General features: G+C 42.2%; 3 protein-coding genes across 3 annotated transcripts in view; 2 read left to right on the forward strand and 1 right to left on the reverse strand.

Moving 5' to 3' along the window:
- LOC145358184 (kynurenine--oxoglutarate transaminase 1-like) overlaps positions 1–26,747 on the reverse strand; it is a 247,401-nt gene that overhangs the window by 125,300 nt on the left and 95,354 nt on the right. The gene's annotated exons all lie outside the window — the stretch shown is intronic.
- Positions 1,821–4,229, forward strand: LOC145358358 (volume-regulated anion channel subunit LRRC8D-like). The gene has a single exon (XM_080212316.1). It carries the CDS (start codon positions 1,821–1,823, stop codon positions 4,227–4,229), a length of 2,409 nt encoding a protein of 802 aa, XP_080068442.1.
- Positions 11,756–26,747, forward strand: part of phyhd1 (phytanoyl-CoA dioxygenase domain containing 1) — a 28,945-nt gene continuing 13,953 nt past the window's right edge. The window contains exons 1-6 of the mRNA XM_080212407.1: positions 11,756–11,962; positions 15,210–15,368; positions 17,119–17,194; positions 21,142–21,189; positions 22,222–22,277; positions 25,451–25,513. Coding sequence (XP_080068533.1) covers positions 11,936–11,962; positions 15,210–15,368; positions 17,119–17,194; positions 21,142–21,189; positions 22,222–22,277; positions 25,451–25,513 — 429 coding nt within the window. The 5' untranslated portion in view covers positions 11,756–11,935. The remainder of the gene's footprint in view (positions 11,963–15,209; positions 15,369–17,118; positions 17,195–21,141; positions 21,190–22,221; positions 22,278–25,450; positions 25,514–26,747) is intronic.

Below are 26,747 nucleotides of genomic sequence, written 5' to 3' on the forward strand. Positions count from 1 at the left end.
AATATATTCTGTGTTCTTGCTTTTTCCATGAATGACATGGAGGCACAGTGGTTAGCACTGCTGCCTCACAGCACCAGGGACCTGGGTTCAATTTCAGCCTTGGGTCACTGTCTGTGTGCAGCTTGCACACTCTCCGCGTGTCTGCATGGGTTTCCTCTGGGTGCTCTGGTTTCTTACTGCAGTCCAAAGATGTGCGGGTTAGGTGGATTGGCCATGCTAAGATTCCCCTTGATGTCCCAAGATGTATAGATTAGATGGATTAGCCATGATAAAGGTGTAGGGTTTTGGGAATAGGGCAGGGGAGAGGGCCTGGGTAAAATAGTCTGTAGGAGAGTTGGCGCAGACTCAATGGGCTGTAGGAATTCTAACACGGAAGAGTATTGGTTCATCAGCTGAATGAGGGCAATGGGTGGCCATCAGCCGGATATTTCCCTGTCCTTGTTTGAACTGATGTCCTGAGAACTCAGAAAGTTTGGAGTCGTTGTTGATGTGTCCTCCTGACAGTATATCACTGTGGTGCCTCTGGTGGGTATAATGTTGGACGAGTCTGGCACATTGACTGTAAGATGTGATTCAATGAGTATCAGGATATTGGTTGAATTGGATTTCTTCTGCTTTTTGTGGACAGGGCATAGTTGTACAATTCACATTATCAGACAAATGCCAACTCTTTTGGACAGCTGTCCAAATTTTGGTACAAGTTCACAGATAGTACTGAGGCAGATATTCAAAGATCAACTGGACTGTGTGTGAATTTGTCTTTAAGTCCCCTACACTGGAAAGTCTGTCCTGCTTTACTCTTATTAAACCTTTCTGCAGCAAACCTTCAGTGGCTTGCTAGGCAACTTCAGGGGCAGTCAACCACACAGCTGTGGATCACACATAGATTAGACTTAATTTTGATTTGATTAAAATTGATTAGATTTATTATTGTCACATGTATTGCGATACAATGAAAAGTATTGTTTCTTGCACGCTATACAGACAAAGCATACCATTCATAGAAAAGGAAAGAGAGAGTGCAGAATGTAATGTTATAGTCATAGGTAGAGTGTAGAGAAAGATTAACTTAATATGAAGTATGTCCATTCAAAAGTCTGATGCCAGCAGGGAAGAAGCTGTTCTTGAGTCAGTTGGTATGTGACCTCAGAGTTTTGTATCTTTTTCCCAATGGAAGAAGGTGGAAGAGAGAATGTCCGGGGTGCATGGGTTATAATTATGATCATGTTGGTTGCTTTTCCGAGGCAGTGGGAAATGTAAACAGAAACAATGGGTGGGAGGCTGGTTTGTGTGAAAGACTGGACTTCATTCACAACCCTTTGTAGCTTTTTTGCGGTCTTGGACAGAGCAGGAGCCATACCAAGCTCTGAAACAATCAGAAAGGATGCTTTCTATGATGCATCTGTGAAAGTTGGTGAGAGTTGTAGCGCACGTGCCAAATTTCCTTAGCCTCCTGAGAAAGTAGAGGCGTTGGTGGGCTTTCTTAACTATGGGAGATTTACTTCCCTGTGGAAGATTAGTGATGATGTGGAGATGCCAGCGTTGGACTGGGGGGAAGCACAGATGTGATTAGTGATCCAGAGCAGTTTTTATGAAATTCTAATAATTTCATGGTCATCATTATTCCTGAGTCTAATTTTGTTAGTTTCACATTTATTAATTCATTTAACTTAGAATCCTGAGCTGTCAGGTTGGTGGGATTTGAATTTATACCTCTGGTTTACTAGCCCAGTCACATCTTCACAATGCAACCCTTCCTCTAAGTGTCTATAAAATGTAGGTTTCAAATGTCACTTTAAATCTTTGCATTTATTTCAGGTATGTTTTCGATCACTGATGTTTCAGTTTTGGAGGACAATAAGCAACCTGCCTTCAAGGTCTTCAAGCCTTGGTGGGACATTTTCATGGATTATCTGAGCATTATCATGTTGTTGTTGGCTATCTTTGGCTGCAGCATACAGCTTTACTTGGATGAGACTTTCTGTTTGCCACATCCCAATGAAGATGAGAAGGCATCCGATGAGATAGGTTCAGCCTTGCGGAAAACTTCAAGAATGTTGGATGGAAATGCCAATCCGGAAGAATATGCAGATCCAAATGCACAGCCTTCTGTCCGCCAAGGGAGGGTTACAAAGTTATATATTTGGCAGTACTGGTATATCAATCAAATGTGTTATAGTCAAATTCCATGGTTTACCAGGTTTTTCTCTTATCTAATTCTATTCCACACAGTGGTACTGATCATCTGCAGTAATTTCTGTTTCACATATCCGAAAACAAGCTCCAAATTGCAACAATTCCTTGACATCCTTCAAAAGTGTTTTCAGTCACCTTGGACATCCAAAGCACTATCAACAGCAGTGTGTGTAGATCCCAGTGAACGGGAAGAAACCTTGGCATCGGAGAAGGCTTCTGACAATGAGGGCGACAAGGTCAGCATTAAAGGAGATACATCACAGGTGAAACTTGCCTCTCGCATTCACTCAAACGTGACAGTGTCTGGCTCAACTATGGACAAAAAGGATGCAGAACAGGCCAAAGCTTTGTTTGAGAAAGTAAGGAGATTCAGACTCCATGTTGAAGAGAGAGATACTATCTACAAATTATATATTGGCCAAACATTGTTCAAAACAATACACTGCTTAATTATTATTGGTTACTTTCCAGCCTATATCTCTGTTGTTAACTTTAATAATTTATGTGAACCTAATGCACTAAAATTGGTTTTTTACAATACTTTTGAGTGTACTTATAGCACTGCTCGCATTGTTGGAAAAATGGCCCTGCTATATTTGGGTTTAGTGATTATCTATACAATACTCTGCATCCACACAATATGTTGGGTCGTCAGGAAACCTCTCAAAATATATTCCTTTGAGAAACGAGGTGAGAGCCAGTTCACTGATATCCCTGAGGTGACAAATGACTTTGCCTTCTTGTTGCATTTGATTGATCAGTATGACACCCTGTATTGCAAACGTCTTACCGTCTTCCTCTCAGAGGTAAGTGAGAACAAATTAAAATTATTAAGTTTAAATAATGATTGGACTGTGGAGAAGGTGAAGCAACATTTGAAAAAGACTAAGAAGGATCAGTATGAGTTGTATCTCTTCATGCTATTAGGGATTCCTGAATCTGTCTATGAAGTTAGTGACCTGCAGGTCTTAAGGCTGGAGCTTTGTAGTAATGTTAAAATATCCAACAAAATAACCCAACTGGAGCACTTGGAAGAAATCTGGCTCTCGCATTGTGTAACTGAAGTTAGCCCATCAGCTCTGATGTGGTTGAGGAATCAGCTGAAGAAAGTGGGAGTTAAATTTGTGAGTCGTGATGAAATCCCGGATTGGATCTACAAACTGATCCAGCTCAAGGAGCTATATCTCACTGGAAAGCTGGCCTTTGAGAAAAAAGGTTTGGAACTGGAACCCATGAAGGGTCTCCGCTCTCTGAGGGTCCTTTACCTCAAAACAAGTCTCTCTAAGATACCCTCGACTCTCCTCGACATTGCATTCCACCTACTCAAGCTTTGCATTCACAATGATAAGACCAAGCTCTCGGGCCTGAGTATCTTAAAGAAAATGGTAAATCTGACTCAAATTGAACTTCACAACTGTGAATTGGATAAAATCCCGCCAGCCACTTACGCCTTATCCAAACTTCAAGTCTTGGACCTTAAAGGCAACAATCTTACTAAGATTGAAGATATTATCAACTTGCAATTCCTGCAGAAGTTAAACTGTTTGAAGTTCTGGTTTAACATGATCAAGACCATCCCTTCAACTATCAATTTAATCAAGAAGCTTGAGTATCTTTACTTGTCAAACAACCTGATTGAGGTATTACCAAAAGTCCTTTTCACTATTGATAAGCTGCATTACTTGGATATACACCACAACAACATTTCTGTAATTCCCACAGACATCGGGAATTTGAAAAATTTGTACTATTTGGATTTAAGTTACAATAAAATAGAAACGCTGCCAGAACAGCTTTTCAAATGTAACAAACTCATGACGCTCAAGCTAAACAACAACCTGATCTCGTCCATCAGCGGAAAGGTCTCCAAGCTCAGCCAATTATCCCTGCTGGAACTCCAAGGAAACAACCTGGAGAAACTCCCTGTGGAAATAGGGCAATGCCCTATGCTGAAGCTTAGTGGACTTCTCATAGAACTGTATGTTATTGAGTCACTTCCTTTAGAAGTAAGGGAAAGGATGGGTGGCAATTAGATCGAAAAGCGTCAGATGTCAACAGCTTAGTTCCAAAGATGTCGATGTCTGGTGAAAATGACTCTAGGTGTAAGGAAGAAAGCACCCGATTGGAACTAAATGAATCAAATTACCTAGATAGATTTTGAATAAAGCTTCTCATATGACATCACATTCTTACATTTTAATGGCTATACTTTGTTAGTTAAGCCTTCATTTCACTGAGATTTATGCTGGCTCAAATGTAGCACCAACATTACCTGCCATTTGTTCATAGAATCCCTACAGTCGAGAAGGAAATCATTTGGCCCATCGTGTCTGCACTGATCACAATCCCACCCAGACCCTATTCCCATAGTCCCTCATATTTACCCTGCTAACCATTCTGACACTAGAGTTAATTTAGCAAGACCAATCAATCTGACCCACATGTCTTTGGACTGTGGGAGGAAACTGGAGCACCCGGAGGAAACCCACACAGACACGGGGAGAATGAGCAAACTCCACACAGACAGTGACCCAAGGCCAGAATTGAACCCAGGTCCCTGATGCTGTGAGGCAGCAGTGCTAACCACTGTGCAATCGTGTCATCGCCCCCTTCTCACTCCTCCCCAGAGTTCTTGTAAACCCAAGTCAAGCTTTCATCCAGCTGCTACGGTTTTTTGGTATTGGTTATTTCATAATTAGCAGAGTTGTAAGTGTAACTGAAAAATTGCCAGGAAGCAGCCACTGCTGACCTTGAGGTAGAAGGAAGATCGTTAGTGAAGCCAACAGCCCCAACTTTGTCCCCGTGCACGCTTTCCAAATTGTCAAGACATAACCAATCAGGTTATAGAAAGCCTGGTTGACATTCTCTTGTCTGGCTCAGAGCTGCAACTCTCTGCCAACTGGAGGTCAGCATAAAGCAACAACCAAGCATCATATGTTGTTGATTTGCTCTCATTTCCTGCTTACAATCTGCCACCAAGACTAACAATTTAAAGCCTGGCCCTTAATTAATATTTATGCGATGGAAGAAATGTTGGAAACATTTATGTTTTTGGATTTCATTGATCCACACACAGACTAACCGCACATATGTTCACACAGAAAGTGGCTAACATTATTTAGAAGGAACACTAATCGTCACAAATAAGGTGAAAACAATGGATGACAGGATACATTCTTATTGCAAGTAGACTGAGAATGACTTCATTTTTGGAGCTGCTCCTCTACAATCCAATATTAAAACATAGTGGAAGTTGTTGCCAAAACTGCATTGTGGCAACTGTAGAAGACAACTGCATACATGACAGTCACATTTATATGAGTTAAAAAGATTTTCCATTTGACTCATAGAATCCCTACAGTACAGCAGATAGAATCCCAACAGTAAAGAAGGAGGCCATTTGCCCATCGAGTCTGTACCAACAGGCCCTATTCCTGTCACTCCGACATATTTACCCTGCTAATCCCCCTGACATTGGCTATGCTAAATTGACCCTAATCAACCTAACCCACACATCTTTGGACTGTGGGAGCAAACTGGAGCACCTGGATGAAACCCACGCAGGCACGGGGAGAAAGTACAACCTCCACACAGACCCGAGGCTGGAATTGAACCCCGGTCCCTGATGCTGTGAGGCTGCAGTGCTAACTACTGATTTCCAGGAATGTTCAGAATTTTGTTTACATTTCTATCTTTACATGGCTAACTTGTTGCTTTACCTTTAAGTTTTGAATATCAATCGCGGGTCTACAAGAATGATATGGGGATCTGGTGGGCTGGGAGGGGGGTTGATAATTAGGGACTAAGTTACTTCAATAATAAGAGAGGACATAACGAGAGGGAAGCAGGCAGCGAAAACATTTTGGACAGAATAGAACAGGATTTAAAATTATAGTGGGAGCTGTGTCTAAGCCTCTTGTAGTAACTACGATGTGGCAGTATGCACAAATGCAGAGATGAGATAAGCATGTATCAGAATTTAGTAATTTTAATGGGAGATTTTAACTAATTGGACTAAACAGAAAGGTGGCAAATTTCTTGACTGTTTCAAGATTGTTTTCTGCAACATAAGCTGGAGTTCTCCCATCCCGCCTTCCATGGGAATTGTAGCAAGCGGCGGCCTTATAAAGGTCCATTGACCTTGGGCAGAATTCTCCGGTTTTGAGGCAAGCGTGGATGGAGAATCCCGTATATATCCTAAAGAAGCAGGCCTTAGTGCATTTAGTAATGAATAGTGAGCCACATTGAGTAAACAACCTTAGCAGTGTGTGAATGTTTATCTAATAGTAATCATAATTTGATCAAGTTCGATGTTGCATTTGAAAGGGAGAAATGTGAAGCAGCTTCTAAAGTTCCAGATTATGTAAACTTGACTTTGATGCAATGAGACTTTGTGCACAGAACACTGGGCCCATCTGTTAATGGTTCAGTTGGCAGAAGATCAGAGGAAGGTGTTCAAAAAAACACAATTTAACGCAATACAGAACAATTTTATACCCCTCAGGGACAAGAGTGCTACTTTTCCCCACGAAGAAGCAGTCGCACTTGACAAGAGGTGAGAGGCAACGTAAAAAAAACACACAAAATATACCAGGATGCAAAAAAAAGCACAGATCCCAGCCACGGGGGGAGATACAAATTACAACAAAACAGAGAATAAGTGCTGCAAAAAGGAATGCGAAAAGGAACTCATCAAAATCAAAACATTCTTTTTAGTGATTTCAATAGGGAAACAGGCATGGTCAGGAACAATATGGGCTGTTAAGTGATATGGGAAAAAAAATTAAGTCCAAAGATGTGCAGGTTAGATGGATTGGCCATGCTAAATTGTCCGTTAGCATCCAAAATTGTGTAGGTTAGGTGGATTAGTGTGGGAAATGTGCAGGGCTACGGAGATAGGCAGGAGGGGTGGTGGATCTGGGTAAGATGTTGTTTTGGAGAGTTGATCGATCGGCCGAACGGTCTCCTTCTGCACTGTAGTATTCTATGGTTCTAAATAATGGACAGATTGAATAATTACTTTGCAACAGTGTTTAAAGCACAGCACAACAATTCTATGCCAAACATGCCAAGGGAATTTACATTGAATCAGGGACAGGAATTCACCGAAATGAACATGAATAAATAAGAATAGTAACAAAGGTGGCAAACTCATAGGACCAGCTAGTTTCCATTCCTGGATTTTGGAGGATATAGCTGAGAACACTGCAGGTACCCTCACTGGGATTTTGCAAATTTCTCTTGATTTAGGAATTTTTCCTTTAGATTGGGATATTATGGCCAGAATTTTACCGCTTTGCCTGTCCCGGAATCGGGGTGGGCAAAGCTCACGGAATGGCATTCTCCATTGGCCTCGGGCTAGTTAAGTAGCAGTATCACTGTTACTTAAGAAAGACAAGGGAGGGAATCTGAGGAATTATAGACTAGTTAGCCTCACATCTGTAGCCCAGAAATCACTAAAATGGAGTGTCTGAATGCCTTGAAAATATTCCACTGATTAGGCAAAGCCAGTCTAGATTTATAAGGGATATATCAAACGTGACAAAAGCTGTTTGAATTTTTTGAAGAGATTAGATTATATGAACGTCAATGCACTTTATTTACATGGACTTTTAAAAGGCATTTGTTAAAGTCCCTTATAAGATATTGTTCTGCTGAAAGGTCATCACCTGAACATTTAACTCTGTTTTCCTCTCCCCAGTGGTGCTGCCAGACCTGCTGAGTATTTCCAGAATTTTCAGTTTTTATTGTCTCTTATCAGAGGCTGTTGGCTAAAGTTGGAGTTCATGGAATAGATGACAAAGTATTGACGTGATTAGGGAATTGGCAGGAGACAGAGAATGGACAGGATGTGATGTCCCACACGGATTTGTGGCTTGGACTATTCGCAGTATTTATGAATAATTTAGGTAATGGGTAAAGTGCCAGATATCCAAATTTGCCAATGACATAAAGATAGATATCATTGTAAATAGTGTCAAGGGAAGCATAAAATTTCAGAGATATTCAAAGGTTACGTGTGAGTAAATCGGTGACAAATGGACTCCAATGAAGGCAAGCGTGAGGTCATCTATTTCAGAATTAGAAAGAATAGAACAGTGTGCTTTCTAATGTTGAAATGCTGGAAGCTGTGGCAGCTCAAAGAGACTTCGGGAATTGTATACATAAATCATTAAAATATCACAAACAGATACAGAAAATAAACAATAAGGTTACTGGAACACTGGGCTTTATATCTAGAGGACTACAATACAAGAAATGGGAAGTTAGGTTCCAGACATGCTTGCCGGAATTCTACTGCCTTGGCTGCCACGGATTTGGAGCGGAGGAGGGGTGAACAACGGAAATGTCTGTTAACCTCAGTGGGAATTTTCAGTCTCGCTTGAGCCATCGAATCCCACCCGTTGAACCTCAATGAGATTACACCAGGGATACTGGGTTTAGTCTGGAAGCTGCACATTAACAGGAATATATTTTGCTTTGAAGGGAGTGTAGTGTCGATTTACCAGAATGACACCTGGCACCAAGAGTTAATTTATGAAGAGAGAAAATGGGATTAGAATAGATAGATGCTTGATTGCTGGCGCAAATGTGATGGGCCGAATGGCCTCTTTTTTGTACTGTAAAACCCAATGGCCAGAATTTTCTGGCCATTCTTGTCGGCAGGATCTTCTACTCCCATTGACAGTGAACCCCCACCACAGGATTCCTGGCAGCAGGGGGTGCATCGAATGGGAAACCCAACTGATAGCTGCAGGATCCTGCTGCTGACCAATGATGGGTTTTCTCCAACACCATGAAACATGCTTCAGGGGCTGCGGAAAATCCCACCCTATGACTCAGTGAGATTGCACAACTATTGTTGCATTCCTTGGAATTTAGACAGTCAATGGATATTAAGGTGAGCTGATAGGAAAGACAGGGAAAACTATTTTAGGCGGCAAGGGGGCACAGTAGTTAGCACTGCTGCCTCACAGTACCAGGGACCTGGGTTTAATTGTGGGCTGGGGTGACAGTATGAAGTTTGCATGTTCCCCCCCCCGTGTCTATGTGGGTTTTCTCCAGGTGCTCTGGTTTCCCCCCAGACTCCAAAGATGAGGAGATTAGGTGGATTGGCCATGTTAAACTGCCCCTTAGTGTCCAAAGATGGGGAGGTTAGGTGGATTGATCATGGTAAATGTGGGGCTATGGGGTAAGGGAGAGGGGAGGACCTTGGTGGGATGTTCTTTCACAGAGTCAGTGCAGAAAGAAGCCATTCGGCCCATCGAGTCTGCACTGTAGCAATTCCATTATTCTATTTCCTTTGCTTAGGGGGTTGAGGTTACCCTAGAAGATAAAGCCAGATCTTCAGGAATGAAGTTAGGAGACACTTCTACAATTTCCACCCCTCCTGCCTTATTGCATAGAAATTTGGGACCCTCTTTTGCAAGCTGCATTTAATTGCCAGGTCGATTCTGAACTTTAAATTTGATGTTGACAGATATTTGTAAACCAAAGGGGCAAAAAAGTAGGTTCACGGGGGTTAAATTGCCTCCTCCCGTGTTCCTGAGAAGGTCATGTTTTAATTGAAGTTTGGGAATGCCCCTGTGCTTTTTCCTTGGACAGTTCCTTGGACGGTTGACGATGGGAGAGCCGTTGATGTCATCTATATGGATTTCAGTAAGGCGTTTGACAAAGTCCCTCACGGTAGGCTGGTAGAAAAGGTTAAGGCGCATGGGATACGAGGCCAGGTAGCTAGGTGGATTGAGAACTGGCTGGGAAATAGGAGACAGAGGGTAGTTGTGGAGGGGACCTTGTCGGGCTGGAGGCCAGTGACCAGTGGTGTGCCGCAGGGCTCAGTACTGGGACCTCTCCTCTTTGTAGTCTACATAAATGACTTGGAAGAGGGCGTAGGTGGTGTGATCAGCAAGTTTGCTGATGACACCAAGATGGCAGGGTTGGCGGGTACGGAACTGGATTGTCAGGTGATACAACAGGATATAGATAGGTTGGTGCAGTGGGCAGATAGGTGGCAGATGGCATTTAATCCTGACAAATGCGAGGTGATGCATTTTGGACGGAATAATGCAGAGAGGAGCTATGTGATAAAAGGTAGGCCGATTAGGAGTATAGACATACAGAGGGACCTGGGAGTGCAGGTTCACAAATCCATGAAGGTTGCATCACGTGGAGAAGGTTGTTAGGAAGGCTTATGGGATGTTAGCCTTTATAGGAAGGGGTATAGAGTATAAAAGCTGCCGTCTAATGCTTCAGTTGTACAGAACGTTGGTTAGACCGCATTTGGAGTACTGCGTCCAGTTCTGGTCACCTTACTACCGGAAGGACGTGGAGTCTCTGGAAAGGGTGCAGAGGAGGTTTACCAGGATGTTGCCTGGCATGGGGGGACTGGGTTACGAGGAGACATTGAAGAAACTGGGACTATTCTCCTTGGAAAGACGGAGATTGAGAGGGGACATGATAGAGGTATATAAGATACTGAAGGGAATAGATAGAGTTAATAGTGAGAGACTGCTCCCTAGACTGGGTACGAACACGAGAGGTCATCATTTAAGGGTGAGGGGGGAGAGGTATAATTTGGAGGTGAGAAGAAGGTTCTTTACGCAAAGAGTTGTGGGGGTCTGGAACGCGCTACCGAGTAGGGTGGTGGAGGCAGGAACGTTGGACTCGTTTAAGATGCAGTTAGATAGGCACATGAGTGAAACGAGAATGGAGGGATATGGTAGGGGCTATTAAATAGGGTTAAACCTCGGGAGACACCAGAAAGGCAGGCTGTAAGATTAATATTTTTGTCTTTATTCCACAGGTGGAGGTCCACCTCGTGTCAAACGAGGGGCATGCACACGGCGGGTCGTGCGTGGGCTGCTCTTGGAAGTTCCAGGAGTGGCCTAGTACTTCATGTCGGTGTGTGTGCTTGATCCTGGACCGGTAGACGGGCGCCGCAACAGCTCAGTGACTGGCACTGCTGGCTGTGCAGATACATGGATTTGGGCCTGTGTCTGTGGGAGTTTGCGCATTCTCCCTGTGGTTGTGTGGGTTTCCTCCGGGCGCTCCGGTTTCCTCCCACACCCCAAAGATGTGCTCTTAGGCTAATCGGTTTTTACCAAATTGACACTATTTCTTCCCTGAATCTGACTGAGTAGGGTTCCATTCGTAGACACGCAGGGTAGAATAGGTGTAAGGTGATGCGGCGGCACGGGCTCATTGGGTCGAAGGGCCTGTTTCCCGTGCTGGGTTGTTCTTTGTTCTTTGTTCCCAGTCTGATGTGCCCTGGTCTCAGTGCCTACTTCCACAGCAGGGGGAAACTGTTCAGTGCGTTACTGAAAGGCAATGTATTCTCAGAATCCCAGAATCAATTAGATGGGAGAAATCTAAGAACCAAACGATTATCTTCTAAGAACCTGGGACCAGAAAAAGAAACAGATTAACTTTTCAAAGGCTACTTATCCAGTATTTGTAAATATTAACCTCAATCAGGGACCTATCAGCTCGGAACTTTCCAGTTGATTGTAACTTGTTTACAGGTCACATGGCGAATTTAACTCCAGCTCAAATATTTATTCGGGGAACCACTGAAATATTTATTTTCACAAGGACACACATGCCCTTTTGACCCACACCGGTCAACGCAGGGAGTGCTTGGCGTGTGTCCAGCTACATGTGACAGGCAAAGCAGCTTTAATACTTTCCTTCCTCAGTCTCGTTGTTCTGCAGAAGGAGAACGAATATATCTTCAAATAACATGCTCCCTGGCGAATTCAGCACAGCGGTGAGTAGTGACTTCCGTACAGTCAAAAGTTCATGTAGTCCTGGGGAAGTTTGCATCACCTTCACTTTGTTACACTTGTTGCCGGCAAATGTGTTTAGAATCTGTGTACATTTCATGTAAATTTCGCATTACAATGCAGAGGAGGAAACCCACTACTCAATCCTCTTTCCCTCTTCACTGATGCTGTCAGACCAGCGTTTTGCATTTAAAAATTACACCATTACCTAATTTATACCACATTTTATCATACTGTATCCACCAGGTTAGAAACCACATTACAGGTAAAGTGGCCATAGGTTCCAGATGACCATAGACTACTTACCCCTTTGAGGGGGGGAGGGAATGCAGATTGGGGGTGATTTAAACTGAGGATCCCCACACCTCAGGCCAGAGGCAAGGTTGAGAACGCAAGGCCTTCATGAAGATTATAAAGTACATTAGCTCAAACGGGATTGAGATTATACCAGATTTAACCCACATTGTTACACTGAATTCACATTCCACCATATTTAAGCCCATGCCATTCTTTTTATTCATTCGTGGGACATGGGTGTCGCTGGCTAGCCAGCATTTATTGCCCACCCCTAGTTGCCTTTGGGGAGTAGTTGAGAGTCAACCACATTGCTGTGGCCAAGAACAGGTAAAGAGAGTGGATTTCCTTTCCTAAAGGACATTAGTGAACCAGGGTTCTTCTGACAATTGACAATGATTTCACAGTCATCAGTAGATTCTTAATTCCATATTTTTTAAGTGAATTCAAATTCCACCATCTGCTATGGCAGGATCTGAACCCCGGTGCTCAGAATATTAGCTGAGTTTCTGGCTTAATAGCCTCGTGATAACACCACTGGGCCATCGCTAGCATCATGTGGAAGCCTCAGTTGTAAACTGTGATGGGTGGAGGGATAGCATCCATTGTCACCACAGAAATGGCATCATTCTTGGAGCAGGTTCACAGGCTGTTTTCTCAGCTGCAGTCCGATGCTTCAATCACTGTGAGACTTGGCGCAGGACATGGAAGTATATTCTTCAAGTGTATTTTGCCTCTATATAGATCGGTAGATAGGTTTCTGATAGACAGGGGAATTAAGGGTTATGGGGAGAAAGCAGGAAAGTGGAACTGATCCACTTCAGATCAGCCATGATCTTATTGAATGGCGGGACAGGCTCGAAGGGCTAGATGGCCTACTCCTGCTCCTATTTCTTATGTTCTTATGTTATATTCCTTGCATTTAGTGCTAGTGGGTCTCAGAGCGCTGCTCATTACAGTGGCATCACAGCTGTCCGTGTGTGCCATCTGACGGGGATTATTGAATAGCAAACAAAAGCAGAAATTCCAGCCAATTCCAACCCAAACCCAGGGAAATACTGGTTGTTCACTTACCATTTGATCTGATTTATTATTGTCATGTATTAGTATACAGTGAAAAGTATTGTTTTTTGTGCGCTCTACAAAGCATACCATTCATAGAGAAGAAGGAAAGGAGACTGTGCAGAATGCAGTATTACAGACATAGCTAGGGTTTAGAGAAAGATCAGCTTAATGCGAGGTCCATTCAAAAGTCTGACAGCAGCAGAGGAGAAGCTGATCTTGAGTCAGTTGGTACATGTCCTCAGGTTTTTGTATCTTTTTTTCGCGGGAGAAGGTGGAAGAAAGAATGTCCGGGATGCGTGGAGTCCTTGATTCTGCTGGCTGCTTTTCCCACAGACAGAAATGTGATAATGATCAGACAATCTGTTTTAATGATGTTGATTGAGGGATAAGTATTGGTGAGGACACATGGGAAAACTCCCCTGATGTTCTTTGAAATAGTGGCAAATGGGATCCACTGGAGAGGACTGACAGGATCTCAATTTAGTGTCTTATCAAAAAGACAGCACTCCCAATGGTGCAGCACTGGAGCATCAGCCTCGATTTCTGTGTTCAAATTTTTGGAGTGGGACTTGAACCCACGACTTTCTCGCTCTGAGGTGGATTGCTACCCGCTCAGCTGTCACATCAACTAACCCTCACTCTTTATCATGTAACTTCATTTTATATGTTTTGGCTATACTCCTTTGTGTCTGATTAAAGAAAGAAGGGATAAACTTGCTCTTATAAAACACCCTTCTCACCATCAGGATGTTCCAAACCCTTTCACAACCAATCCCCTAACTTCAAAATATTGTCACTGTTGCATACATAAGAACATAAAATTAATTTGTTAGTCACAAGTAAGTCTTGCATTAACATTGCAATGAAGTTACTGTGAAATTCCCCTAGTCGTCACAGTTGAGTGCCTGTTCGGGTCAATGCACCTTAACCAGCATGTCCTTCAGGAGGAAGCTGCAGCATCTGGAGAAGGGAGAATGTGCAAACACCACACAGATAGTGACCCAAGCTGGGAATCAAACCCGTGTCTCTGGCACTGAGACAGGAGAGCTAATCTCTGTGCTACCATGCTGCCCTAGGAACTAAGAATTAGGAGCAGGAGTAAGCCATCTGACCTCTTGAGCCTGCTCTGCCATTCAATAAGGTCATGGCTGATCTTTTCGTGGACTCAGCTCCACTTACCCTCTTGCTTACCGTAACCCTTAATTCCTTTACTGTTCAAAAATTTATCTATCCTTGCCTTAAAAACATTCAATGAGGTAGCTTCAACTGCTTCACTGGGCAGGAAATTCCACAGATTCACAACCCTTTGGGTGAAGAAGTTTCTCCTTAACTCAGTTCTAAATGTGATTTCCCCCTTATTTTGAGGCCATGCCCCGTAGGTCTTGTTTCACCTGCCAGTGGAAACAACTTCACTGTTTCTATCTTATCTGTTCCTTTCATAATCTTATATGTTTCTATAAGATCTCCCCATACATAAATCCAACAGTCAGTTTGACACTGCAAAGTTCCACTAGCAGTGAGTGAGATACAAGTAGCCAGATAATCATGTTTTTGACTGTTTATTTATCTAAAAATCCTGAGATCTTCCCTACTCTTTGTTGAATTAATGTCATCGGCCTCTTTTAAATCTGCCCAAACACACGAGCACAATCTCATTTGAAAGATCACACCTCGGAAGTGCTGCACTCACTCAGTACTGCAATTAAGCTGTAAGTAAGATTGTGTGCTGAACTCTTGCACTGAGCTTTGAATGCATGACCATCTAACTCAGGACTGAGAGGGTTATTACTGAGCTGACCATGAGTACAGAATTTAATGAGCAGGTTCTGATCTCATTTGCCTGTTTAAAACTTTACTTCTCCTCATCTCCAGTTCAGGAAAGATGGCTTTGTTGCAATTGAAGGGTTTTTCACAGAAGATGAGTGTGATTCTCTGAGAGCACGGATTTCAGATATTATTGATGAGATGGAGGTTCCCCAAGAACTTTGCACTGAATTCTCAACGCATGAAACGGAGCAGCTTAACAAACAGGTTGGTGTTTAGGTGTGTGTGTGAAAGAACTTGGTGTTGATGTGTGTTTGTCAGTGATCGCAGTGCATGTGCCTATAGTGTTTTGTGTGCATAATAGGGTGTCTACTTAAGGATGTGATATTTTAATTAATTAAAGTATTTAAATGTTAGCCCAATCCATCATGCAAACCAGCCTCCCATCTATTGACTCTGTCAACACTTATTGCTGCCTCGACAAAGCAACCAGCATAATTAAGGACCCCACGCATCCCGGACATTCTCTCTCTTCCACCTTCTTCCATTGGGACAAGGATACAAAAGTCTGAGGTCACGTACCAAATGACACAAGAACGGCGTCTTCCCTGCTGCTATCAAACTTTTGAATGGACCTACCTTGCATTAAGTTGATCTTTCTCTACACCATAGCTACGACTGTAACATACATTCTGCAATCTCTCCTTTCCTTCTCTGTGAACAGTATGCTTTGTCTGTATAGCGTGCAAGAAACAATACTTTTCACTGTATTCTAATACATTTGACAATAATAAATCAAATCAAATACCAAAGGAATGATAACTTGTTTCAGATTGACCCATAAACCTGAAATTAATGCCTTGCATTCTTTAGTTAGGAGGCATCAGAAAGTGAATTAATCATTTGATCCGATTTATTATTGTTACATGTATTGGGATACAGTGAAAAGTATTGTTTCTTGCATGCTACACAGGTAAGGCATACCATTCATAGAGAAGGAAAGGAGAGAGTGCAGAATGCAGTGTTACAGTCATAGCTAGTTCACTACATAATTCCCAACCGCTGACCTGCTGTTTGTAGCCACATTATTTATATGGCTAGTCCAGTTAAGGTTCTGGTCAATGGTGATTCCCAACATGTTGATGATGGGGATTCAGTAAAGGAAGGGCTGTTGAAAGTCAAGGGGAGATTATTAGATTCCTTCTTGTTAGAGATTGGTCATTGCCTGGCACTGTGTGGTACGAAAACAAATGCGTTTAATTTTATTGAAAAGCCCAATGGTTTTGTTGTTTATAAGAACACAAATAACTAAAGGATGAGAACATTCTGCGCAGACGAGTGAAGCTAGTGGCCCTGGTATTCAATAGAATCCCAACACTGTTAGGAGAAGGAGGCCATTTGGCCCATCGAGCCTGTACCAACAACTATCCCACCCAGGCCCTATCCCCGTAACCCCACATAGTCTCCTCTGACACTAAGGGCAATTTAGCATGGCCAATCCACCTAACCCGTGCATCTTTGAACTGTGGGAGAGAACCGGAGCATCTGGAGGAAACCCATGCAGAGACAGGTAGAATGTGCAAACTCCACACAGACAGTGACCGGAGACCGGAATTGAACTCGGGACCCTGGCACTGTGAGGCAGCGGTGCTAACCACTGTGCCACCCCCCTGTTATTATAACACTCCTGTTGAAGCATCCAACTGGATATTGAAAACTGCAAATGTTTATAGCACAACTATTCCAAAGACTTTTTTCAGTCTTTAAGTAAGGAACTTTCTCCTAGTATCTGGTTTCAATTTACTTTTCATGAGTACATATTGTCAAACTCTCCTGACTTTTCATGGCTATTGGAGATTGAGATGAATCCATTTTTTTCTTTTCTTAATGCATTCCTGACTGGCCTCAAGATGCAGGTGAGCAAGTGTGTTGGTGGTTACATAATGGATCTCTGCTTCATAACAAATTCTGGGTTGTAGAGCATCTGCTGTTAGTTGTTGCAATTCTTGTTTTTTAGGGAAGCAAAGATTACTTCCTGACAAGTGGGGACAAAATTCGATTCTTTTTTGAGAAAGGAGTATTTGATGACAAAGGTAAAAACAAATGTGACCTGTGTTCAGGTTAATTCATAAAAGAAACACTTGCATTTATATGACACCTTTACTATCACATTGAAGAACTTCACATCATGAATTGTTTTTTTAAGTACAGTTACTTTTATTATAAGAGCATAAGAACTAGGAGGAGGCCATCTGACCCCCTCGAACCTGCACCACCATTCAATAAGATCTTGGCTGATCTTTTCGTGGACTCAGCTCCACTTACCCGCCGCTCACCCTTAATTCCTTTACTGTTCAAAAATTTATTTATCCTTGCCTTAAAAACATTCAATGAGGTAGCCTCAACTGCTTCACTGGGCAGGGAATTCCACAGATTCACAACCCTTTGGGTGAAGAAGTTCCTCCTCAACTCAAACCAAAAATTGAGGCTTTTACACACTTCAAATCCCTGATAAGCAACAGTCCATTCTGATTGCTGTGATGCACTGTCAGCTTGTGAAAATATAATTGTTCTGGTTGTTAATTCTCTGCTTGTCCTTTCTTTTGAGTCTATTCCTATCTAAAATAATAATCTAACTATTTTCAGAGGCCCTTCCTGCTATTTCAGGAATGCTTCAGTGATCTTAGTTAATGTTACGACTGGACAGGAAGATTCCAGAATAGAACCTTGGCGCACAAGATTGTAACTTTTACTACTTTTTAATAAAAGCACGAAGGAACAGAATCAGAGGACCTGTAATTAGTTTTAACAACAGGGTAAAAAATTAAACATAAAAACATTGGATTATAATACAATACTCCTTTACTCCCCGCTCCCCCCACACACACACATCTTAAGATGAACACAATTGCAAAGTATATTGTAAGTTACAATGTTCTCATTAATACAATGCACCTTTAAACACACAGATTGGCTGTCATCAAATACACACACTCCGCTCTGAACCCAGGTTAATATCTGGGTATTTCTTCTTACCAGATGATTGTCACATGAGAGTTTCCAAACTCCACTCCCAGAAGATGCTTTAAAATCTTCTTTCATAATAATGCTTTCCTTTAATGATTTACATTCCAAGATCAGATCCATATTGTCTAAATTACACTTTTAAGAAAAGCTTCTCCTCCACTTCCAACAGTAAATCCAGTCCAGGATTTACATTGACCCCTTTAGGATTTATTTGTCTTGACTGCTGTACAAACTGTTCACAATTACTTTAACTCTCAATTTCCAGACTCTAATAAAATGGTATCAAATGTTTCATTTCCCTCTGAAATCTGCTATTCTACCTTAAATTTGGTACTACAATTGTCTCTTTAAGTCAGTAAAAAGTCTTACAACACGAAGTTAACTTTAACTCAGATCACTTTTTTCCTTGCATTTTTCTGTTAAATATCTTGGTCTCTGCTCTTTTAACTCGAGGGATCTTAAACATTCTTTTTGTTCCAGTTCTCTGGTTATATGAATTGTAATTTGTCCTTTAGGAAGCCTGCATCTTTAAAACTCCGTTGTCCTGTCCAGCTTCTCCTGGCAGAATTGAGAGTGGTTCATTCCTTGTTTATCTGATTTGATTTATTGTTGTCACATGTATTGGGATACAGTGAAAAGTATTATTTCTTGTGTGCTACACAGTCAAAACATACCGTTCATAGAGTACATAGGGGAGAAGAAAAGGATAGGATGCAGGACAGTGTGTTGCAATTACAGGTAGGGTGAAAAGAGTTGGAGTTCAGTTTTAAGAGCGTAAAACGTTAGTAAAAGATGGAATTGGGATGTATGCTAAACTTAAAAAAGCTTTTCTTTCCTACAAGGGCTCCAGTTGCAAAGTAACAACTGCTACTACTATTTATTCTTCACATGGTAACCCTCTCCAAGCACAGTAGAATCACAGTTGGAAATGAAAACAACCCCTGAACATACAAACACCTTTGTCCAGCATGAATCTAACTATCGGTTTTACTCTTCCAGGGACAGAAATATTAAACACGCTCAAAATTATACCTTAATTCTAATGTCTACCAATACAAATATAAATCCCTTAAAACAACCTTCTGAGACGTTGCAAAATGTCCAGCATGTTTGGGGAGATAATAAAAGAGTTAGGAAAACAATGTTTGTGATTCTATTGTGCATACATAAAAACATAAGAAATAGGAGCAGGAGTAGGCCATCTAACCCTTCGAGCCTGCCCCACCATTCAATAAGATCATGGCTGATCTGAAGTGGATCAGTTCCACTTTCCCGCTTTCTCCCCATAACCCTTAATCCCCTTGTCTGTCAAAAACCTATCTACCTGTGACTTAAATCTATTTAGTGAGGTAGCCTTCACCACTTCAACGGGCAGAGAATTCCAGAGATTCACCACCCTTTGAGTGAAGAAGTTCCTCCTCAACTCTGATCTAAACTGCACCCCCCCAACCCTTATTTTGAGGCTGTGCCCTCTAGTCCTGCTATCCTTTCTAAGCGGGAAGAATCTCTCTACCTCTATCCTATCCATCCCCTTCATTATCTTCTACATCTCTATAAGATCCCCCCTCATCCTTCTAAACTCCAACGAGTACAGACCCAGTCTATTTAGTCTCTCTTCATAGTCCATAGTAGAGAGGGTTACAGCGTGAAGAATAGAAGTAGCAGTCATTGTTAGCAACTGAAGTCCTTGTAAGATAGAAAAGCTTTTAAGTTTTAATTTTAGCTGGTTATGTTTCATTTGGAGACAGGACACCAGGGAACGAACCTCTTTCAACTCTGCCACCTAATTGGATGGATCTACTAAAAAAGCCATCGCAAGCATGATGGATTGAATGATCTCATTCTGTGGTGCATCATTCTATGATTTTCCCATAGCTGTGATTGCATTTCACTAAGATATTAAAGACACCATATAAATGCAAGTTCATGCCTTCTGACAATATAGAAAGTGTATCAATGTTTTGGAATGAAACTGCCCGTTCTTTAGATGTAATTTGTCCAATGTTTAGTTCTACGGGTGAGAATTGATGGATTTCTTCCACTATGCCATTCTGTAATAATTGTCTAGAAAGTGAGAGATTTAGATGAGAGATGCCTCTTGCCCTCTCCCCATGGTCTCCAATTGGATAACACTCTGATACACCACGGCTTAAGATCAGGAACTCAGCAAGAAATAATAGCTGTCAACTGTTGTGCAGTGTGTTGAACCTCCACCATGCCAACAAACATCTGTTCTTTATATTACAATTATTTTTTTCCTTTCCTGCTCCAAAACTGCTGACTCCTGTTGGGATACCATTCCAAGGACACTGGCTGTCCTTTAGTACATTGCTCATTTTTCATGTCTGGACTTTGACAGTGAATGATGTTATGGTATTTAGTGGCAAGGATTTACAGTGGATATCAATCACTTCTTCATTTAATATAGAATCCCTACAGTGTAGAAGGAGGCCAGTCGGCCCATCGAAGCTGCACTGACTGCAATCCCACCCAGGCCATATTCCTACATGTTTACCCTGCTACTCCCCCTGATGCTAGGATCAATTTAACATGGCCAATCAACCCAACCCATGCACCTTTAGAGTGTGGGAGGAAACCAGAGCACCTGGAGGAAACCCATGCAGACACAGGGAGAAAGTGCAGACTCCACACAGACAGTGTGACCTGAGACCAGAATTGAACCTAGGTCCCTGGCGCTGCGCGCGCGCCCCCCCAGTACATCTGTGTATATTCACTGTTAAAAGGGAATCACTGCACAGCGTTCACCAGTGGAGACTTTGTATTTTTTTGTTTTCTCCCTCCCTAACCCAGGGGCAAGAAGGTTATTTGTGTCAGGCTAACGACACCAATAAGGTTCAGACCAGGGACCTTGTAAATGGCTGAAACACTCACCAGGAAGTGTATCTGCCAAATGAGCAACTGAAGTCTAAAATCCTTAGGTGAATTAGAAAGATGGCTTACTAAGCTCGGGTAGATCAAGAATCCATTCATTCTCATTTTCTTCTTTGTTCAGGTGATTTTCTCATACCAAAGGAGAAATCCATAAATAAAATTGGACACGGTAAGGTTACTGTTTCACACTACTTCGAAACAAAGAGAATTGTTCCATATTTTCTTATACTGTCTGAAGAAGAATCAACACATTCTGCTGAGGGGGCCATCAGCATTCACTCTAAGCTTTAGTGAAATTATTACATTCCAAATGTCAGCAAATTGCTCATAAAGCAGACGGAAGCATTGAGTGAATTGAAAAGCCTTTGTATCTCCTCAAAGGCTGGTTTTTAACCTGCTCACTGGGCTTTCTGTTTCTCAGGAAAGGAGCTGTTGAAGTTTTTCCGCTCCTTAACCCAGACAAAGTGAGACTAATTGAAATAATCCCATTGCAGCAAAACTGAAATCAAATGTCTCTGCACAGAGCAATTAAGTCTGTTAGAAAACCCTACTGATGTTCTGTGCGAGAATGTCCCAAACTGTAACACTAGTTTCATGTGGTTTTTCTTTTGGGTATTAGCAAGAAACATTCACGGAAACAGTGAGAACTCAGACCTCTCTTGCATAGAATCATAGAATCCCTACAGTGCAGGTGGAGGCCATTCAGCTCATTGTCTGCACTGACCACAATCTCACACAGGGCCTATTCCCTTTACCCTGCTGATCCCCTTACACTAGGGTCGATTTTACATGGCTAATCAACCTAACCTGCACATCTTTGGACTGTGGGAGGAAACTGGAGCACCCGGAGGAAACCCACAAAGACACAGGGAGAACATGCAGACTCCTTACAAACGGTGACCCAAGCCAAGAATCGAACCCGGGTCCCTGGCGCTATGAGGTAGCAGTGCTAACCACTGTGCCACCCATTTTTATCATTATTGAGTGAATTATTATTATTATGCTTTTGTTTAAAAAGTAAGTTTCTACAAGCAGCTTATGTCAGCTGAGTCCCTGTATTGTAATAAAAAGAAATCTGATTGATGGGACAGTAAGATTATCCTTCTAGTGGGTCCCGCTGGTCATTAATCCTAGTGTTTCATTTTCTGCAGGGTATCTCTCTTGCTCAGAGACTCAGTCTTAATATAATTCTTCTCCACAGCTCTTCACGCTTTCGAACCTACATTCAAAAATCTCACACATTCACTCAAAGTGCAGGTGGGTATATCTTGAGTGTACGATAAGTGTGACGGAGTGTCTCTGTAATTACCAGCATATGGGAATCAGTACAGCAGTCATGCCTGGTGAAGGTGATCATGTTACATGAGACTGAAATAATTTGTTTGGACAGCCAGTGCAGACATGACGGGCCAAATGGCCTCCTGCGCTGTAACAATTCTGTGATTTCAAATTGGCTGGGAACCTGGCGGAAAGCAATAAAACTTTTGCTGAATTCAATTTTAGCAACACCTTTTCATCCCCAACCCTACAAACAGTTTCTTTTCGGTACATTCTCCAAATGATCTCCAGTTAATTATTGCAAAAAGCCAGTTCACTGAGACAGTGGGACGGCGGCGCGGGCTCGTTGGGCCGAAGGGCCTGTTTCCCGTGCTGTGTTGTTCTTTGTTCTTTGTTCATTGCTTAAGTGCCATTCTTAGGATACCTATTTCATCCCCCTTCTCATTCCTCTCTGAGGTGACCATTTGTGGCCTCAATACTCTATTTGACCCTGAGCTCAGATTCCAACCCCATATTCCCTCCATCACCAAGATGGACCATTTCTATCTCTGTCACCTGTCTGTGTCCTGTCCTTGTATGAACATACAAATTAGGAATAGGCCATTCGGCTCCTCAAGCTTGCTCTGCCATTCAGTAAGATCATGGCTGATCTGATGGTGGCCTCAATTCCACATTCCGCTTACTCCTGATAACCTTTGACTCCCTTTGTTAGTCAAGAATCTATTTACCTCTGCCTTAAACTTACTTAATGATCCTGCTCTCCAGTTAAAAGAGTTCCAAAGATTCATGATCCTCTAAGAGAAAAGAATTGTTCTCATCTCGTCTTAATTGGAAGGGCCCTCATTTTTAATCTGTGTCCCCTGGTTCTGGTCTCTCTCACAATGGGAAACATCTTTTCAGCACCTGCCTTATCAAATCCTCTCAGGATCCTATATATTTCGATAAGATCACCTCTCAGACTGCTAAACTCTAATGGATACAAGCCCAGCCTGCGCAGTCTTTTCTCAAAAGATAACCCCCCCCCCCCCCCCCCCCCCGCCCCCTTACCCCAGGTTTGCCTGTGGCTGCAATCTGGACTGAGGCTTTTGTTAACTTCGATGAGAATGCACTGATAGCCAACCTCTACCTTCCACCTCTGTAGGCTTGCTGCCTATGTCCTCTCTTGCAGTCAGCCCTGTGCCCACTGATCTACACTGGTTCCTGGTCCAGCACTGTCTCCAGTTTAAAATTCCCACTCTTGTGTTCAAATCCCCCTTGATGCAAAGACCAATTCACAGAATGAAGTACAAGTGTGCATTTTTGTGTAATGGTGGGGGGGGGGATTACCAGAAATATTTTTATATGGATCATAAAAAGGCCTTCCTGATCTCTGTAACCTCCTCCAGACCCTCAACTCTCGATATTTTTGATATTTTCTGCATTTTCAAATATTGCTTCTGAAGTTGGTAAAGCTGTCATTTGGACTTACGTTTGTGATTTTGATTGTCTAAGTGCGCATCCTTGGCTTAAGCTGTGCCTCCAGGACAGGCATCCACAAAGTTGATACGTACAATGAAGACTATTTGCTCCATTCTACATGACCTACTTAACAATATTTCTGGTAACTCCCGTTATAATCCAGGTCAGAAACTCCAAAGTGTTTTATGAAATCCACCTGGATCACAAGTTTTGCAATTTGAATTTGGCTAGGGTAAGCGTGAAATGTTTCAAGTACAATTCAAATTACCTGCTAGGGAGCTTTTATCAAACAAAATTTATTTAAGAATACAGTTAACATATAGCAATAACTTTTACCAATTACAAACAAGGAAAAAAAATCATGATATTGTATAAAGCTTAAAAACTAAATGCAATGTTCCAACCAAACAAACTTCCCTATAAACATACACCTGCCACAGGTTTAACACAGAAAACAAGGATGCTCACGTGATGCTGGAACTTAATCCTTTGGTTGGAGAATTGAAACTCAATCTTCCCAAACTTGTAACTTCCAGCAGACCTCGAGGTAGAGATAATGCCACTCTGGCCTCCAGCTTTTAACCAATGAACCACCGCAAGAGACAGAATTCTTGCTCCAGGAAGGCAAGAGAGTGAGAGAAAACCTGCCTGCGTCCTGCCTGAAGTAAAACACCTTCTAACTAAAACAGCAGCCAGCGGGCCAAAACTGGAAGTGAAATCTGACCTTTCAATCATTCTTTCTCCAGCAATTCAGGGTCATAAAAATGAGGCTCAGAATAAAAATAAACAAAACCCCATTTAAACCATTTAAGCAGCAATAAAAGGGTCTTCTCATCAGACAGTTCAGAGCTTGCTTATATATTATTAAAAATACATTTCTTAAAGATACACTAGTGTCACACCCCCCTAACAGAAAAATGATTCTCCAGTTTTTGCCCCCACTCAGACTTCATTCTGTGAACTAATCATTGCATCAAAGCTTCCTGACTTTAGTTAGTCTGAACCTGTACCCTTTGTCTTATTGCCAATTTCACTTAATTATCTACATTTGTTTTTTCTATGCCTTTTAATATTGACTATGTCCAAGCAAGATACCTTCGTCATGTCACCTTTTAAAGGCTGAAAAAGTTGCTTTATCTGGCCTTTAATCAGTCCTCAGATGCTGATGATCAGCCTCACAGATGGCACAGTGGTTAGTACTGCTGCCTCACAGCAATTCCTGGCTTGGGCCACTGTCTGTGTGGAGTTTGCACATTCTCCCTGTGTCTGTGTGGGTTTCCTCCGGGTGCTCTGGTTTTTTCCCAAAAGCCGAAAGATGTGCAGGTTAGGTGCATTGGCCGTGTTTTAAGTTCTCCCTCAGTGTAACCAAATAGGTGCCGGAGTGTGGCGACTAGCGGATTTTCATAGTAACTTCATGGCAGTGTTAATCTAAGCCTACTTGTGACTAATAAATAAACTTCAAAACTTTAAAATCGTCCATGCGTCTTGACTGTTGGTTTTATATCCGTATGAGAGAAGGAAAAATAAACAACCAAAAACCCCCTGCACTGCCTCTGACCTATGTGGGTGCAGCTTTAAGAGATTTGAGTGTAGGCAATTTGACCAACCTCATTGCTCAACGCAGATCTGACAGATCTATAGAAAGACTAGAAAGTACATATCCACTGTTAAATGAATCTCTCTCTGTGTAACAGGAGGTCGCCCAGAAGTTAGAACTAAAGAAACCTGTCATTGTGCAGAGCATGTATATTTTCAAGGTATGTTGGAAATTGTTTACCTGCTTTCAGTCTCAGTGAGTCAATAGGGTGGGAAGCTGAAATTTAGGACATATAGAAATCATAATACAACAAGCAGTCAACATGGTTTCATGAAAGGGAAGTTGTCTTTGACAGACTTATTACAGTTGTTTGAAGCTGTAACAAGCAGAGTGGATAAAGACAATGAAATATAGCAAATAGGAACAGGAGTAGACCATTCAGCTCTTCGTGCCTGCTCCGCCATTCAATTTGATCACGCTGATCCTGTATCTCAACACTATATTGCAGCACTCTCCCCGTCACCCTTGATGCCTTTAGAGTCTAAGAATCTATCTATTTCCATCTTAAATATATTCACTGATTTGGCCTCCACAGCTTTCTGTGGAAGAGAACTCCACAGTTTCACCACACTCCAAGTGAAGTCTCCCCTCATCTCAGTCCTAAATGGCCTAACTTGTATCCCGAGACTGTGACCCTTTGTTCTGTACCCCAGCCAGAGGAAACAACTGCATCCAACCCTGTCTGAATTTTAAGTTTCAAGAAGTGTCATTGAAGGGCGAATCATACAATCAGTACAGTGCCAAAGAGGCCATTCAGTCCATCGAGTCTGCACCAGCTCTCTGACAGAATAGCTTATCCAGGCCCTCTTGCCTGCCCTATTGCCATAATGCCACACATTAACAACAGCTAATCCATCTAAAGTATATATCTTGAGACACTAAGGGCCAATTTAACATGGCCAATCTGCCTAACTACATATCTTTGGACTGTGAAGGTCATAATGAACCACATGACAACCCAGTAGTTCGTAATCATAGAATCCCTACAGTGCAGAAGGAGGCCAATTGACCCATCAAGTCTGCACTGATCACAATCCCAACCAGTCCCTATTCTCATAACTCCATGATTTACTCTAGCTAGTCCCCCTAACACTAAGGGGCAATTTAACATGGCCAATCAACCTAACCCATACATCTTTGGACATCAGAAATGAATTTTATTCCAGATAGATTAATTAATTGAATTTTAAATTTTCCCAGTTGTCTTTGTGGGATTTGAATTCATAACCCCGGAGCATTAGTTAGCCACTTTATTACGACAGTGCTGGATTACTGATCCAGTAATATTGCCACTATGAGTCTGCAGAAGGATCTAGATAGGCTGGGCGAATGGGCCAGGAAATGGCAAATGGAATTTAATGTTGGCAAGTGTGAGGTGGTCCACTTTGGTAGGA

Source organism: Carcharhinus amblyrhynchos, chromosome 25 (assembly GCF_965287045.1).
Source record: "Carcharhinus amblyrhynchos chromosome 25, sCarAmb.v2.hapA, whole genome shotgun sequence".
Lineage (NCBI taxonomy): Eukaryota > Metazoa > Chordata > Chondrichthyes > Carcharhiniformes > Carcharhinidae > Carcharhinus > Carcharhinus amblyrhynchos.